The 18875-nt window shown below is 36.1% G+C and overlaps 1 protein-coding gene across 2 annotated transcripts in view; it reads left to right on the top strand.

Annotated features, from left to right (window-relative positions):
* VPS13B (vacuolar protein sorting 13 homolog B) overlaps positions 1 to 18875 on the top strand; it is a 425569-nt gene that overhangs the window by 327444 nt on the left and 79250 nt on the right. For both annotated transcript variants that reach the window (XM_064647722.1, XM_064647715.1), the window contains exons 36-39: positions 2935 to 3342; positions 15298 to 15497; positions 18096 to 18303; positions 18680 to 18864. In XM_064647722.1, coding sequence (XP_064503792.1) covers positions 2935 to 3342; positions 15298 to 15497; positions 18096 to 18303; positions 18680 to 18864 — 1001 coding nt within the window. The remainder of the gene's footprint in view (positions 1 to 2934; positions 3343 to 15297; positions 15498 to 18095; positions 18304 to 18679; positions 18865 to 18875) is intronic.

The following is an 18875-nucleotide window of genomic DNA, read 5'->3' as shown; positions in this document are numbered from 1 at the left end:
TTTTTGTTTTTTATGTTTTACTTAAGATGCCAGAGAATCTCTTTACATAATCTTTCACCAGTTGTAAAAATAACCTATATCATTATGAGATAGTTAAAATATTTGCAGTGAAGGTTCCAAAGTTACATTTTCTGCAGCTATGCTTCTGGCTACCACCACATTCTGTCAGGGCTGATTTACTGGATAATAATAACTTCATACAAAACTTTGTCAAGTTATCAGTCATGACAACATTATTCTGTGTGACAGACATGTGCAGCTTCCAAACAGAAAAGAGGGAAGTCATTTGCATTTCTGTGGTGTTCTGCTGTCCCTTTTTTTGATTGCTTTCTTGGATGAGCACATTGTTTATGAAAGGACAGGCCCAGGAGCCATGCAAGTTCCACCGTGAGCTGCACCAGCACCTTGTGTCTTCTCTGCCCTGGCCCAAGGAAGCCCCAGAAAGAACTATTGCCTTTGTCTTTATCTCCTTTTTAATCTTTCCCTATCAGTTTACTCTCTGAGTTCAGCCCTTGACACCTGTTCTGCCAACTTATGTCTAAGCAGTTTTTGGTTTGCAGGGGGTTTTGTTTTTTTTTCCTCTTCTGGGCTATACTGCCATAGGAAAGTGTTGGCTATTAGATTTGCATTAGGTAAAGCAGTTAGATGTGAAAGGTGTCACACCAAGCAGTAAGGGTCATTTCCTCATTTACTAACTTAAAAACCTAATTGTTTAGCAAAGCCAATAAATAACATCTATTTTAGTCCTTTGTTACTGCATCACTAAGGGAGAAATTTAAGTTCATAAGACACGTGTTTGGTTGGTTTTTTTAACATTTCATTAGAATAATATTCCTTTCCATTTGAGTATTGTAGATAAATTAATATCATAATATCACTTGGGTCTCTACTTTCTTTGTAAGTCTCCTTTCTCCATTCAAAGGGAGGAAAAGCCCAGTGACATCTGCAGAAAAGGCAGGCCAGTCTTGAGGTATTCCTAGTGCCAAGAAGGGTAGGGAGATTTTCCAAAGTGTTATGACATTTTTCCTCCTACGGTTTTAATTAAAAATACCAGTACATAAGTATTTTGAAAAATCTTCCTAGTTGATCTTGTGTGGTTTTGGATGCCAAAAAGTCTTCACAGAATCATTTAGGTTGAAAAAGACCTCTGAGATCATCAAGTCCAACCTTTGACTGGTCACCACTGTCTCAACTAGACCATGGCACTAAGTGCCATGTCCAGTTGTCTCTTAAACACCTCCAGGGGTGATGACTTCACCACCTCCCTGGGCAGCCCATTCCAGTGCTTTAGAACCCTTTCCAACCTTGCTTTCTTCTAATGTCCAGCTTCCTAGCTTTGATATTTGCCTTTCTACTAGGCTCACATGTTAGCTAGAGTTTTGCCAGTTTCTAGTTCACTATGAAAGGCTTTAAATGCAAGCAAAAACATTTTCAGAAAAACATTAATTAAAATTGTAAGGTACCATTAAAATAGATTTTCAGTCTGAAATTTCAGTTAGCTGTGTCTTGTGGAGTACTACAAACTTTTTTCTAAGATTGTTGTGGGTTTTTTTGATTCAGCTATGACACATCTTACATGGCCATTAATGAATTTCTCTTACCTTTGTAGAAAAAGGGCCAGATATTTTTTGGGGGAGAGGATCAGAAATGTACTTTGTCATGTGCCTGGGACTCTCTGAAGTCAGTACTCTGACTCTGCCCCTGCAGCCCTTTACGACTGGTGTCAAAATTTGCCTAGCTCATCAGTTTGCATCAACATTAAGAATAGAATGTGATCCTGGACAAGTTGAAACAAATTTTGATGAAATATTCATTAATCTGTGTAAAACCTTCAACAAACAGTATTTCCTGTATATACTTATTATGAAACTTGAAACAAAGTAGTGCTGTTTGAATGTTTAATCTAGTTTAGATATATCCACGGAATTTTAATCACTTTTGGTTCTTGGGGGTGGAGTAGTGGGAATCAAAAAGCAAGGGGAAAAACAAACTTTTCCCCCAGACCAAAGTAACCATCTCATTACTGGGTGAAAGCTGAATTTGAAATGAAAAATCCTAAAAACTAAGTTAAAGCTGATTTCTGTAAGGAAGTGTTATGTACTGATATGGAGGCGCATTGCAGCACAGAAATAAGTTTAAGCCACCATGAAATCCTGCTTCCCATCTGTGAAATAATCTTGGTAATTGCTCCATCTCATGTACTAAGATATCACTATTGACAATGTTGTTCATATTAATTGTGAGTTCTAAAAATTCTGTGAGACTTTTAGCAGTCTGAGAAGTACCTAAATCCTTTACTAAGGAGACAAAAAACACTTTAGAAATCATAAGTTATTCCAATCTTCCTGGAAAAAAAAAAAGAAATCTAAACAGACCTCAGTTTTTATATTTACTTTTTATTTCTCATTTCATCTTGAAAATGCATTGAAGAAAGCTGCATATGAGCTGTGTAGGAAACAACAGAATAGACACGTTATTTACTCATTTAAACGTGTTGAAAATGTTCACTATTGGCTTTGGAGTTTAGTCAAATAGTTCTACTCCTTGTAAAACTCAAGAGAATGTGAAGTATATTTTCATTCTGACACAAAAGAACTAAAAGAACTACCCTTCTACACACTCAAATAAAGTGTGTCTTTTAGATAGCTGCAGTGATCCCTGGGAAGAAACAAGGAAATAGGATCCACATTGTGCTATGTTTCTTACTTTAAAACTGTATATAGTGAAGGTTATAGAAGTTTTTATAATATTTTAATTAAGATTTATTCCTAAAAATATTATTTCAATATGTTTTATCATTGATTCAGTTCTTTTAATGAAACATGCTGAAAATATGGTGGAAAAGTTATCTCCACTCAATGCCTTACACTTGTAAATTGCTTGAATAATTACATAATAGCTTCTCAAATTTCTTTCTCCAATTCTCCCCTACAGCTGACATAAATGTGGACATATCAAAACCTTTGAAAGCAAATCTCAGTTTTGCCAGACTTGACCAAATAAACCAGTTTTTGAAGAAAATCGTAACCACAAATGATGGTGAGCCTAGAAAAGAGACTGCTCCTTTAGCTGGCATTATTCCAGATGAGGATGTCACTTTGATATCCAGACAACACAGTGCAAAGGATTTTCTACCTGCAGTGCACACCAATGCTGCGCAGAAGTCTTCAGTACAAGAAAACTTGTGGCAAGCCCTTTCCTGCTTCCAGAAAATTTCCATTCACACTGTTCAAATGGTTGTTTTGATGGAAACCATCCCACATCCCAGTAAACCTTGTTTGTTAGTCTCTTTGTCAAGCCTCAGTGGGAGCCTGAATATTAAAAGTGGACATAAAACTGCAGGTAAGAGTTTTTTTAAAGTTGGAAGTGCTACTGGTTTGTCCAAGTGGTGGTCCAGTAACCATTTCAAAGTGTGGGGCATTGTGGGGAACTACTGTAGTTAACATCATAAATCCACAACAGAAAACAACAAATGCCTGAGAGATTTTATTACCTGAGTTTTCCTTTCACTGAGGCAGCACCCAGGAGTGGCTTATTTTGTAGTATATATCCCCTAGTTTGAAATTACTAAATTCTTGATGGAATCTGGCTGGAATGATGGTTATGGGAACTACTCTTCTGGTATTCCAGTAATTTAGCACATACTTCAAAGAGTAAAATTTTGACAGTTTTCACTCTGTAACTACATTTTTTTGATAGGACCCTATGTTTCTGTCTAAAACAAATATAAAAATAATTGTTCAGAACCCTTACATGTGTTATTATGTAAATATGGGGTCATACAGTTACACTCCTACAGGGTTATGAAGTTTTCAATTTTTACGTGTTTCCTCTGCACACCTGAAAGTCACTCAGGGAAAACAGGCACTCTGGCCCCATTACTGCAGAACTGCAAGGAAACTTTACACCTCAGGTACAATTAACCAGATTCCAGAGATTCATATAAAATGAAGATATTTTGAGTGTCTTTGTAAATTCTTTTATTAGTCATGTCATAAAATTAATAAGATGATACATTTCCATGATGTGGAGATAACCCAGATGTAGGTAGTTGGCAGAGTAGCTTGCAAAGTAAAATGGTCTGTAGCTGAAAGGAGCAAGTTGTTGGCCAAGTGAGGTGGTGATTTATTTCTTTTCCATCAGAAATATTTCTCCTCAGGCCAGCAAGTTTCAGTGCTTCTTTATTGTTTTAAAAGTTAAAAATGAAAAATTTAAGGTTCATAGGACATGAAAGCCTGTGAAAGTTCTGGGGCCTGAAACTTTTGATTTATCCATAAATAAACATCAGTACAGGCAGGAACAGTGCCTGTGTTCCCACGCTTTTCCAATCATATAACAACCCTAGCATTGAAGGCACTGCAACTGAGTAAAAGATCTTTCTAATGTGCTTTAAATAGTTTTAGTTTTCTTTCTGTGTAATAATCCTCTTTCCTTCCATCACTTCCCCTGTATCATTTATACATTATCCGTCCCATGGTACATTATGGTGTCCACATCATGCTTCAATATATCAAAGCTGAGCCGCTCTGTCACTGTACTATAAAGCAATTTGGCAGACTCAGCACTGTATATCACTTACCCTGGAGTTTTTCATCCTCCCAGAAGAAGGACATACCTTGCCTTGCACATTAAGCCTCAGAAACATTCTGCTATGAAGTTCTGTTGCTTAATTCTTCTGGTAGTCTGAGAAAACCAGTCTTTATTTTCCACATTACAAGCTATACGTGAATCTTCAGTATGTTCATAATCTGTTAAGTGAAGCAGTACTGATGCTGAATCTAATGAAAATGGACATTAGTTATTCTATAGAAAGAATGCTCTTAACCAGACAATTAATAGACATCAACAGACTTTTTGCACATTTTTTTCCAGTTAAAGTTTCCTTATCTCTACTTTATAAAAAGAAAAATACATGTGCATGAGGTTTTGCATGCTGTTCTGATGGTGCAATGAGTTTAAGTTTTAGTAAGAGCAAAAGGCACACTCCCATAAAACTGATTGAAATCGTCAAAAAATCTTTTAAGAAATTGCTTGGATTTCTATTTACAATTATTAATCTGAATTTAAAGTGCTTACAGAAATCAAAGTGGAGATTAGAACTTGAGGAAAGAAGATAAAATACTCAGTGTGGGGGAAACGGTATTATAATCTTGTGTTAAAAATACTTTAGAAGAATACCACAGTTACTAACTAGATTTGTTTTATTATTACAAAGACATTATGCAAGCTAACTCAATTTAAAAAAGTGTGGTAGCCATGTCCTGAGAGAAAGGATTATTTAAATGTCTCCGTTCTTCACTACTTTTCTTTTTACAAAAGGTTTTATAGATACACCTTTTGAGCTGAACAGGGTTAATGTCAGATTTATTTTTTAATAGAATGAAACTAATACACAAATACTTCGCTGTGACTTTGATTTTACAGTCAAATAACTATTGTGACCATCTGCAGCAGCTGCATTTTACGAATTATTTGCTGAACCAAGCTAAGCGCAATGACAAAAGTAGTCATCTCAGATGTACTGTTAAAACAGAGGAAGAAAAAGGATCATTGCTTGCCTTTTGTACAGTATGGCCATCTGCTGTACAGATGTTATTATATAGAATGACTTCAGATACAATAATTGTAGAAAATTTTCATTAAAACCTCAACAATTTGCACTTGTTTACTTGAATCTGCATAACTCCCCAGTGAGACAACACAATACGTTTGGGGTTTCTTTGGTTCTCACTAGCTTACTCTTTGATCCTTTTTGATGTCCTGACTTTAATAAACATAGTTAAAAACACTGTTCAAAAACATCATGGAAAAAACTACAAAGGAACAATTATAGCAGTAGAAACTACTCTAATCCCTTACTTACGCAAGCTATTTTTAGTGAAATACAGTTTTTTACACATTTTATGTGGCAGTGTTTTATAAACAGTGTAAATGACCCCTTTTCCAGATGAGCTTTAGTGCAGGAGGTGAAGTTTGTTTGTAAGGAATCCTATTTGCTAGGAATTATTTAGTGAAAAAACCTTGCAAGAATGTATTGTCGTTATTTTTCCTCCCTTATAGGGGGAAAACAAAAGTACATGACCTTGTGTAATGCTTTAATTTTTTTTTAACTGAAATTAAGAAAGAAGCTTGCTATCCACATTTTTTTTTTAATTATCAGTTTTCCCTCTAGACTTTCCTGGTTTAATCATGGAAACTAAAGGCATTCTGTTTTCATTTTTATTCTTAAATTCTTATGAAAGTAAAAAGTTGTAGCTTCTGAAAAGCAGAGGGGCTAATTAGTTGAATGATTTCCAAAAAGCAAATTGTAGGAGTTGAACACTCGCATTGCGCTTGCATAAAATTAAAACACCTCTGTTTCTACATGTCCTGCTGCACTGTTGTACAACCCCAAACCTTTAGTGTGTCAAGGGACTTCACTTTTTGGACATTTTTTATGCTTTAATACAACAGTTACTTATAACAGCATGGTTACTATTTCTGCTAGAACACTTATGTTCTCCTTTGTACTCATGATGAAATCCTATTTTGGTTTTAATAAAGTAGTACTATACTGTGATGCAGTGTATTGGCACCAAAAAAGAAGGAAAAAAAAAACAAAACAAAAAACCACCAAATCAATACAAAATCCGTTTCCCAAAAAGAAAGATATTTATTATACTTGAAAAGGGACTACCAGTATAGTTTTTCTAAAACCCTTAAGGCCAGGGGTTTAAGTCATACTGATGTTCATTAAAATAGTTATCTGTAGTAATTTTATATTTTGCAGCTTAGAGTTACAAGTTAAAATTTGTACCCATTTTATACAAGTAAATAACAAACACTTAGATTATTTTTGGCAGTTTATTTCCACGGTTGAAGAAAACCCCAAGTCCAAGAACTATTGTTAGACCTAGTTCAGTGGGTTTTGTCCTCTGAAGTATGTGGCATCTTCTACAAAGAGCTTGAGTGCCATGTACCCAGTCAGATCTGAGGTTGCTTGATATTGTGCTTGAGGTGTGTTGCTCACTCCAGAACTCTCACATGCCATTAAAATTGAAATAATTTTTAGCAATAAATACTAGAAAATAGAATTCAGTTCTAAACATATGGCTTTCAGTTAATTTAGATTTGGTGTTGAAATTAGCACTACCTACCTGCCAAAAGAGCAGATACATTAGAGGAGTTGAGGACCGTATTCTCCCCAAAGTGAAAGGCAGCAAAAAGCCCGTAGCCTCACAGTGGAGCCTTATTTTGCTCTGGCTGGATGCAGGAGGGAAGTCTTGCTGTTCAGTGTCTGAACTGAGAGTTATGGACATAAAATATTTTAAGAATCATACACAGGATTCCCCAGCCCTTCCTCCCATATGTGAAGATAATTACTTCAACTTATAAATAAGGGTGAAAAAATAAACACTAGTTGAACATATGATAATTGTAAGTATTTTTACTAAACCTGAAAATAATTACATGCTTCAGATACTTTACAGAACTATTAGAAATTAAATGCAGATATTAATTGGTATAGAGCAAAGACCAAACTTCATTTTGGAGTGAACTAACTCTCTCGAGAAGACTCTGCTAAGGCGTTGTCATAGCCTTTGCATGCTGCAGATATGCAAGTTAGCCCATGGGGAAATAAAACTTTAAATTAGATATGACTACCTAAAATAATATGCAGCAGTAACAAGCCATTTACAACACCCAGAAGACGTTTGTTACTTTTAGAAAGAAATATAAACTCTTTCCAATACTCAAACAATAGGAAATTAATTCTCTGTCAGTAAAAACCAGAGGACAAACTAAATATTTAAATGGCCACTGAGGATTGAGGTGGAAGTGCAGCTTGTAGACAGCTATACAAATCACTAACAAACCTTAATGAATATTGGGTGTGGGCATCAGGGTCCTGTCAGATTTGACACTGTGTCCCAAGTAGCTTAAACCCAACACTCATGAAAAGGTGGAGACCTCATCAGGTCTCTAACATCTGGGATTTTATTTGTCATTTTGGCATATCCTGCAAGCGCAAAAGAAAGAGTAAAAGGGGATTATCCTGACAATGAAATGAGTTACTGAATCTTGTGATAATGAAAAGCAGAAGAATTCTAATTCCCTTCTATAGTCCCTGAGGTGGAGGTGCGTTTATAGTTTTGCAGGAGTATAACGTAGGAGGGAAGAACAGATGGCCTAAAATCCATGAAACAAGACACCACCTAATCCCAGGACTGAGTACCACTATTAATCCTGGTCAGATTCCCTACTGATACTTTGTAATAGGGTTCAGAATTGCTACTGATGAACTAACACATTAACTCAGGGGAGAAAAAAAGCTAAAAAAGAAGTTACTTGTAGGTTGTTTGTTCAAGACAGTGTGCAATGATTTTGTAGAACTGCATTTACAGTTTGAGTAACTCGGCTTTAAAACTATTTCAAATGAAATTTGATTCAGAACAAATATGGTTGGGTCGGTAATCTCTTCAGCTTTTATTGTGAAACCAATTACATATTTTTTGAGACTGGAATTTCTTTTGTTGCGTGGGTCGCAGTGCTGTTTGTGGCACTAGTAGGTGATACAGTATTTTCATGGAAGTCAACTTTATAGAATGTTTACATTCATGAGAAGATATATATAACAGTGAAAGCTGGAAGTTTTCTTTATACATTTCATGCTTTCTATGCTGTTCCTCCAGTTCGATCTTCATTTTTCAGTGTGAGGTACAGAACACAGAGGTAAGGCGTTGTTGCGCAGTCTTAGGGACCAGTTCCTTGAGCTGTTTAAGTTGCTGACGTACTGGCAACACGTTTCTTTCTTTCTCTATATCAAGAATATTTTTTATGGGATGAGATCACCAGCTTGCTGCTCAAACAAAAGGTGCAATTCCATATGAAATTTAGGTTACTGTGGCTGCACATTTCTGCACTCTGCCTTGTGCTAGCTCAGTTACTCAGGTAGCTCTTCATTAGCTTGAGTCAGGGCACTAATCTGTGTGAAAACAAAAGCAACAGGAAAGAGAAGTACACTTTAATGGCCATGCTGTTACAAAGAGAATTCAGAGAAGTATATAGAGGAGAAAGGGGGAGGAAGGATTGAAAGGAGGAGAAGATTAGAATATAGGAGCCCGGACCTGGACTATCCTTAATCCTCGGGAACGACATCCCAAGAGTGGAGGAAAGCCTGTTAAGTTTGTGTGGCCTGGGTATATCTGTCAAGCCTTGAACTTCCACAAGCATAATTCACTGGGTTATAGAGGCTCTAACACTGCTGCTGCCAGGCAGTATCTTCGGCATGGTTTATTTATAGAGAAAAGTTACCCTGTACTTCGTGGACTATTTAGTTTACTAAAGCAGTCAAAATCTAGAGAATCAAGTGTAGAGTAGAGAAGCAAGACACCCAAACTGTAATTCTAATTCAACTTTGTGAATTATTCTGGGCTACAGTTTGAGTGGCATCCACTATTTTGTAATGCTTCATTTACTGTGCAACCATTCAGTGTCTGATTTTTCAGTAGTGCTAAGTACCTACAACTTTATAATGGTGACAGTTGTAGGTACCAGCTGTCTCCTGAAAATAAACCAAGGTTTTCAACCAACCAGCTAAAATTAAGATGTGAAAATAAATAGATCTTTTTTTGAAGAACCTTTCCATGCCCATCTGTAAAGCTGGAGTAAGAATGTCGCTTTTCTGAAACCTACTGATATCTAAAATGCTTATGATACAAGAACCAAGTACTACTCATGCCTGTATAGCACTCAGGTTTGAAATCTGGACTCACAGATGTAAAATGAACACTATTTTTGTTGCTTTATATTATGCATTTTTTTCCACTTAATTGGAATAACATAGGGTAATATAGAGCTTTGCAAATATTGTTGTACTCCAAAGGCAGCCTTCACCAATACTTGAAATCCTTTTAAATCTAAACTTTAATAAGCCCTCTCTGATCAGGCATCACGAAATCCAAAATTACCAAATCACCAAGTGAATTGAGATTTTTCAGTTATTTAGTATGCAGTAGTGTAATGAACATGATGTACCTGCCCAGTTATTCTTTAAGGGAGATGAGCTCATTTCAAATAGATAACCATCTTTGACTTCCCTTCTGATTCATCACTGACCTGAACTCCATTTGAACCTTGTTAGACACAAAACAAGCAGGATTCCTGGCCTGAGCTATAAAATATAATTAAGCCCTTTTGAAATGATGTGTAAAAGAACATAGCTTTACCCCCACTATAACTACTACCACCACCACAACCAATAAAGTTAAATCAAGCACTGCCTGTAATGGATTAAAATAATAAATGTTCCTGGATTTTAGTGTTTGAAGTACTTGAAGAAAACAGGCTTGCAGCAGCCGGTGCTGCTGAATGCATGGGGACATTTATTAGTGATGAATTCAAGGGTTTGGCCTGTTTTAGATCATTACTTTCTGTTTCCTGTGTGTTACACATCTCATGTTTTCACACAGCCCACATGTGTCCCCACGTAGTGCTGAGAAATTCTCTTTCACTAAAGAATAGCTAATTGGTAATGTGTAAATATTGTTCTCGTGGGGAGAATGAACCATCGTGCGATTCAGCTTGAAACTAATGAGAAATCCAGCGCAGTCATTGTTAACTAAATCTCTCCTGGAAAATTGTCCTTTACTATGCCTCACCATTTATTCGCTGCTGCTGTTTCCAGACTTGGATAAATGGACTGGTGCTTAAATTAATTGCAGTATTGCCCCCATAATTATTTTCATAGCTTTGTTACCTCTTCTTCTTAGAACCTTTGTTTGTTGAGGACACCTGTCAACATAGCACAGAGCATTGTAACTGTAGTATAACTACTCATTACATAATGTATCTGAAGTTTTCTTAAGAGGAAAAAATCATGTAGATAATAGTATTATATTAGATATAATGGCATATTTACATATTCAAAGCTATCTCAATGTCATCAGCAATCTGAAACTAGCTCCTGAACTTAAAAATGTTACAAAGAGTGAATGCTTAGGAACAAATATCACAGATTATCACTTTAGTAGAAGGTACTAAAGAAAACCACTTGCTAATTAACCTTCAGCAGCCAGATTGTATCTCTGCTGCCCAGGCATGGAGGACCCATGGGAGAGCCTGGACTTCTTCTTTCAGAGGGCACCACAAACCCTAGGGTGGAATACAGTCGTCTGGCTGCTGCTGTCGGAGCAGACCACATCTCTCCCCTCTCATGTGCATCTGAACCAGCACAACAGGCTCTGTGCTCTGGGACACATTCCTTCTTCTGAGCTGCCTCACACTCAGAATAGCAGTTTTCTTCTTAGCGCTGTGGTTTGTAGCAAAGCCACTGGATTTTGAAAGAGGCTTTTAAAAACGTAGCTTGACTATAGTCAAGTGCCACTTGCCATCTTTATTATAATACATGTGTTTACATTTTCTTTGAAACTCCTGTCCCATATTGAAGTTTGCCAATTAAAATAATGCTCTGTGTTGTATTAGGTGACAGTGCAGTGAACCAAACAGGATTTTCAGCTAAGGAAGAGCAAAATGCACAGAGAATAATAGAAGGAAAAAAATTCCTGCTACGTCTCTACTCATTTCAAGTTGATTCAAATATCAATGTTGAACTGCTTTTGAAAACAGAAAGTCCACAGTTAGTATCAAAACTTTGTCTTTCTCTTTATGAAGCAGGAAAAATAACAGAACTCTTTCTTAACACCTGTATTGCTTAAACACTAAGTGATTGTTACTATAAGGCAAGGATTGTTTTAACCTATTTGCTCCATCTATTAAAATGGGCCAGCTCTTTCTTTTTCTGTACAAGCAAATGAATTTATGCACACAGGACAGTTTAACAAGCATGGAGCTTCCTACTATCAGTAAATGCTAATACAACTCTACTGTAGATATATATAAACCCTAATCTAACTATATGTATATCAGGATACTCAGATTCTATGAGATGTCTTTCTAAATGTTAGCATAAATCAAGTCTCTACTGACTAGAAAAATATGTTAGAATATCAAAGCAAATGTCTTTTAGTAAATTTTTTTCACTATTCTTTTGAAATTATCTCTGTCTTTAATTTCTGAGCAAGTTCATTTCCTGAACTTAACAAGCAAGTGCTAGCTTTTTTTTTCAAACTCTCCTACATTATTTCTAACCATATAAAAATACCTGGATTTTCCTTTTGAGCATATGTCATCATAAAGGTAATCCTTCCGGTGGCATGCAGAAGCCTCATGTCAGTTCTGTTTTGCTGCATTAGCATAGGTGCATTTTGTGGTGCTATTGTGGGTCTGGATGGAGTCTGACAGGGGAGGGCTGGCAGCATTTTTTAAACACTGTCCAAAGCAAGTGCTTCATATTTATTAGTCTCCCGGAGGAGTATTTTAAAAGTCATGAAACTATTTGTTCTTAGAAGTAAATTACTGCATGTTCTGAAAAGCACATTGGTGTTCGTGAGCAATAATCCAAACAGCATAAGTTAACTTCTACATATCACAACAATCATTTATTAAGATATATTGCTTCTGTGTGGTGCCATCTCAAGTTCATAAATGGAGACTTTGATTTAATCTATTTAAACTGAAGTTACACTTCTACAATAGAGATTTGTGAGAGAGGTATTGAAGGACCTACTGAAAATACCCTGTAGGAGGGAAAAAACCAGAGGAAAATGATTTTGCGTCTTTACCTTTCTGAGACAATTGCTTTAGTCATGGGAAAGCCCCTCACTAAGTGAACATATAGTTTTAGGATTTCCATAGTAACAGTAGCCTATTGAACCTTCCCTCAGGCCCAAAGATCCCTTTATTTACAATTGCTTTTTAAAGTTTGTGCATACTTGTTCTTCTTTTGTTTTCTTTAACCGTCCTCAAGACGTCACTTTGTGCAAGTTTGTCAGAATGCTCTCTGCATTGTATTTTTTTATTAAGAGAACAGTGGTTTTTATACTGAATCACTTCATCCCCAAAAGGACACGTAGATATAACTGCTAGAAAGGATGGGGGGGTGATTCTTGCCTACACAGGAGCAATGTGGGTCCCAGTAAGAAAAAGAAAAATCTCTTATTGAGTTCCTGAGCTTTTCCTGGTATTTGTTAAACACAGTCCATGGATGTGTCTTGTAATATTTCATGTATTTAAAATTAACTGACACTTTCTTATTCTTAATTGTTTTTTCATTTTTCATTGTTTACTTAGCATTTGAGAAAGACACTTCTGATTTTGAAACAGCAGTATTATGTGCTGAATGCTCAGTTCTGTTTCTAAGCTGTTGGATATCGTGTTTTCTTTGTACTTTGTAGAGCTGAGATGACAACACAAAGAGACTGGAAAGCATAATCCTTCCAAATGTAATCCCAGTGAAAGAAAACATAAATAAAATCGCTTGTATTCTGGCATTCCTTTTTCCCTTTTGTTGTTTCTGCAACTTGGCACATACTCCAATAAACCTATAGAACATTTCTGTATATTGCAGAATTGTGCAATAGTTACCAAGAATTTCTCTACTTTAAAATCAAAATTCCGTGTAGAATATGAAAAAATTGAATTTCCAAATATTGTAGTCCCTCTTAAAATAACTAGGGATAGCAGGGTGAACCCATCCTGTAAAAACACCTTTTTTCTTAGTTTAAGATGTGAAGCTGCTTCATTCCGCGGTTTACAGAATCAAGCCTGAACCAGGACCAAAAGGAGAGGTGTCAGGGTGTGTTAATGTCAGTTGTCTTGATTATCACTGAAGTTCAGTTCAGTAAAAAAACCACTTGGAGCAGATTTTGTCCTATAAACCTGTTACACATAAGACCGGATGCAGGGGTTCAGAAGCCATCCTAAATAAAAAAACCCCAAAGCTAGAACGTCTTTCCCAATCAGTGACAACGGTCCTTTTGATTGGCATGGGGCGATGGTTCCTTCGAGCCCTCGATCATTCTTACTAAACTCCAAGCTGCTCAAGGCAGAGATAGTTCAAGTTTGTGGTTTCTACCCAGGCTGGACACAATTTGATGCCTTTATTGCAGTGGGGACTCTCGGACCACCTTCCTGGTTTGAAAAAAAAATCCAATATATTTCCTTCCATTATATAAAATATTTTTCAGTATCATGAAATCATAATACCCAGGATACAGATATACTTCTTCCTGGATTCCAGAAGAGATTCATAGGAGAGGTTTTACTGCATGTATTCAAAACAGCAAGTTGTGTTTTTGTGGGATTTTTCTACCAGCGAAGGTATGAAAATATAAAATGAAACTGTACCTTGAAACATCTGTGTGTAAGCCTTAGGTGTTTTTTTAATCTTTTGCCTTTTGTAAATATCCAGTTTCATTAGAAAAATAAGCTGTGGGCATTATAAAGTATAGTGACATCCAATATTCAGTGTTGAGTCTAAGTACGAGCACTAGAAGAGATAAACGTTAAGCCAACCTCAGATGTAGTACTTTCCATACAAGTATACAAAAGAAACAGAGATATTAAGTATAGTTTGTTTATTGAACAGTGATTCACAAGAGCTGGGACATTTCTAGAAGGTGTTTCTTTCCTCAAAATGTTTTTATCTTTAATGAGAATATGTAAGTTCTGTCAGATATGTAATCTACCGTCATCATTTTTAGGTTTTTTAAATCTATGTAAAGTGCAAATGGTTATGATGTGAAAAGTGTAGATTAAACTGTTTTTTTCAGAAAATGCACATTACATATTTTGAGATAAGCATTTGTTTTGAATTATTTAAATTCAAACCGTACTCTTCTCCTGCTAAGCACTCTAAAGTCTGGCAGGGTGCTATGTTATAGTAACTAACCTGAACAAAAGCAGAGCATTGTTTAAAATGCCTATTGCCTATTAGTTTAAAATATAATCAAGTGAAACAGCTGTTCTTGTTCTTAATATACTCTTTTGAAAAAAAATTTCATAGTTTATTGAAAAATGTCTCTTCTCATAAACCTGAAAATATTCACATGTAAAAAGTCATGTTTTGGCAAACAGTTCTTTGTAAGGAATGTGGATGAGACATACCTGCTCCCTAACTGCAACACCATATAAGACATACTTGATAGTGTGGGAAGAGCAAGCTAAATTAGAAAAGAGTAAAATTACAAAATTGCCAAACTTGTGGCCCAACTGTGATGCCCTTGCTTGGAGAGGAGAGGGACTGTCCACACAAGTATTTCCACGAAATAGTGGAATAGTAGTAGGACTACTTGTGTGAGTAATTGCTTGCAGACAGGGATTCCCAGGGTCATGGTAAAGTGAATTCAGGAAATAAGCACATAAATGTTGGGAGAATGATCACCAGCGAGATTAATTCTCTCTCTCTCTCTCTTTTAGGAATCCATGGATCATCTTTTGTCCTTGACATAAAAAATTTCTTACTTAAAACAAGTCTCAAGGAAAGAGCCAGATCTCTGATGGGCCCTTTTTGCTGCTCTGTTAATGTGGAAGCCAAGTGGTGTAAGCACAGTGGTGATCCGGGCCCAGAGCAATCTATTCCAAAAATATACATCGATTTGAAGGGAGGACTGCTGCAGGTCTGTATAAGATGCTTGTGGTTCTGCTATTGAGTTTGACTGCCCTTGGATGATTGAGATTTCATAAATAAATTCTATGAAAGCCTGTAAAGCTTTGCTTCCTACGGTAGGTCACAGGGTTGGGGTTTTTTGCATGTTTGATTTGAGTGGGTTTTATTTTACTTTATAAAATAAGTATCTATTCTTTCATGTAAAGCTATTGATTGAAAAGTCATGTACAGGGTTTTGGTTTTGATTTTTTTTTTAATACTACTCAAGCCCTGTATTGTAGCTATATGTGTGTGTTCCCTAAAACTACTGGATCAAATTACTAACACTTAATATCTAGGATGCTGTTCTGATGGGTGTGTATTTGTCTGTTCGTGAGCTATGTGCGTGTAGTGCGTAGGGGTAGCTTTAAGAAGTACATATCCTTTCTTTTCAAACTTAAATGGATTTCTCACGGGAGTAATTGCAAACTGTTGTTTGTAGGAATTAATATTCAGTTTGCTGTGCTATCTTCTCCATTTTGGAAGTGCCCACAACTTGAAACCAGTCCAGGAAGCATGGGAGTTCTTGAAATGAAAAATAGATTCTCTGGGGCTCGAACAAGTGGGCTTTAAGATATGTCTTGTTTTAATTATTTTTATTGTAGTATCTATACACAACAAATGTTTTAAAATAAATACATAAATCAAGCATATAAAACACGAAAAGGAAATTTTGTCATTTAATCGTGTCATTAGGTATTTTCCCAGAGTTGGCAGTAGAAGTTATTCAAACCACAGCACTGGGGATAGAGCTACTCAAATAATGCAAATTTAAAAAAAAATATATCTTAATGCATAAATAAAGTCACTTTGTTTCTCTGCTTCTTTTTAATTTGTTTTTCATAGGTACTTGGCTGACTACCTCTGTGTGTTGTTAATGAAAGTTTTTTGGTTTTTTTTCCAAAAATTTTGGGATTTTGACAAAGACCAGAAAAATATCTATAAATCCAAGAAAGCCATTTATTATTAGAGAATACACTGGGATAATTAGCTTTTGCAGAAAACAGTTAAGTATTTGGTCTGGCAGAATAGATTTGAGAATACTGACAAAAGCATTAGCATTTCTGTTTCAAATTAATTTATTTACAGCTAATGATTTTACCAGCTCTAAACAGACCTCATCTTCTACCACTGTTAATTTGTATTGCAGCAGAGCCTTGAGAGCTTATATGAAACTGGTGCTTCATCTGTAATATTGTAGTAGGAGTTCCATGCCCTGGAGTTCCCAGATGCCTGAAAATAAAATTAATAAAAGTCAGGGGGAGAGGGGAGCATAAGAGCATTCATCCCTCCTCCATCAGTGGGGAACTGAGGCCTCTGAGATTGGCTTAGGTGACAAAGAGCTTCTCTGAGGTGGTGGTAGACCAGGAGTGGGACTCTGAGCCCAGAGGTACTCTAGAAACTGCAGTAGAGATGTACTAAATTAGGGGGGTAGCTGGGTAGCCTGGGAATGTTTAGCTCAGGACTGACTGTGGCTGAGTTTCAAGAGGGTCGTGGTTTATTCTATGGGCTTACATGCAGATGGAGTGGAAGGGAAATCTTCCTTCTTGACAGCTAAACTACACTCCCTTTAGGCATCGTCTGATTTTTTTTCATGTTTGAAAATGGATATTCCCAAGTGAAAAACTTTACGCTACTCTTTATGTGCACACTTGCCTTGTTTATTTTACTCACACCCTTACTATGGGCTTTTAAGTTACTGTTTGGAGATTTTGATTTCATCCCACACCGATTTCCAAGTCTAATTTCTTTATTAATTTCTACTTGCTTCCTTGTCTTCCATGTTGGTTCTAGACCTGCTTCTGCACATAGATACTAAAAGACTTGTCCTCATTAATATGATTCTCTTAAATAGCAGCTTGATTTGAGAAAAGCAGCAATGCTTGTCAAAACCGGGAGAGAGGAATGTCTACTTGCCTTTTATTTTGCTATAAAGTTTGTGAATCTTCTGGACTTTGAATGCCAAGTTTTATTAGATATTTTTCTGTATTTCTGTTTTAAACTTCAAAAAACTTTAAACTTTTTAACCGCACTCTGAGGACTTGCAGAACATCCAATTCCTATGCTTCAGTTTGTGTTTAAGATGATTTTTAGTATGTCTTTCAAGTCACCTTCTTTGCTATGTCAGTTTTTAATGTATTCCAGAATTCCACTTTTAGAGCAACAAGCTCCTTGAACAGTTTAAACTTTGTATCTTTAAGGCTTTTTTGTCGTATCTTAAACTGCAAAACCTGTGACCAATCCTAACATTACAAACTGTTCTCGAATGTGACTTTTAAGATCTGTGGTCATCCAGGCAGCATCACTATGAATTGTTAAGTGGTAGGAATTAATGCTTTCCTTCAAATGATGAAAAGAAGAAATTTGCCAAATGCTTTTGTGAAGATTTTTTTGTTGTTTCTGTTCTTTATTTTCACATTAAGGATACTTACAAGCAATTATGGCATAAGTAGAGCAGGCTGAAAGCCGTATAAAGTTCCTGTTGTTTTAGGGAGGGATTTTTCCCTTCAAAAATGACTGAATATTTGAATGTAATTGTTTCATCTTTCCTTTTTTTTTTTTTTTTAAGGTTTTCTGGGGTCAAGAGCATTTGAACTGTTTAGTTCTTCTCCAGGAGCTTCTGTGTCAGTACCTTACTAAAAAGGGCAGTGTAGAGACATTGGCACCTGAACATACACACCCGACTTGTTTTTCTATGGAAAGGAATCAGGCCTCCAAAACTGAGCATACCTCAGATGATCTGAGAACAGGCCTGTTCCAGTATATACAAGATGCAGGTAAGAAGAATATTATGGCTCTCTGGTTTTTTTTCTAGATTATAAAGTGAAAACAGTAGTAACCTATTAGAGATTACTTGCCTCTTAAAATGAATAACTACATTTTTTTGAAAAGCAGTTGAAATGACATCTGCTAGAATTAAAAAAAAGAAAAAAATAACATCTGCTAGAATTAAAAAAAAGAAAAAAATACTTTAAAAGACTTTTTTGATTTCTTTCCATTAAGCTGTAATCTTTTAAAAGTCAGGGAAATTGCTTTTTTATTTTCTCTCCTTTTGATCCCAAGGAATTTACTTTTAACCACTTTGGTTTCATAAACCAGCATGTTTCTTTCTAGAAATTGTATAATAGATTATAGCTTTCTTTCATTTGACAGAAGCACAAAAGCTGCCTGGTGCCTATGAAGTTGTGTTTTACAATGAAACTGAGGACAGTCCAGGAATGATGTTGTGGAGATACCCAGAACCCAGAGTGCTCACTCTTGTAAGAATCAACCCTGTTCCTTTTAATACGACTGAAGACCCAGATATTAGCACTGCTGACCTTGGAGATGTTCTTCAGGTGGGTAATGA

Source organism: Pseudopipra pipra, chromosome 1, assembly GCF_036250125.1.
Source record: "Pseudopipra pipra isolate bDixPip1 chromosome 1, bDixPip1.hap1, whole genome shotgun sequence".
NCBI lineage: Eukaryota > Metazoa > Chordata > Aves > Passeriformes > Pipridae > Pseudopipra > Pseudopipra pipra.
Note: the sequence above shows the minus strand (reverse complement) of the source record. Positions and strands in the feature narration are given on the sequence as shown.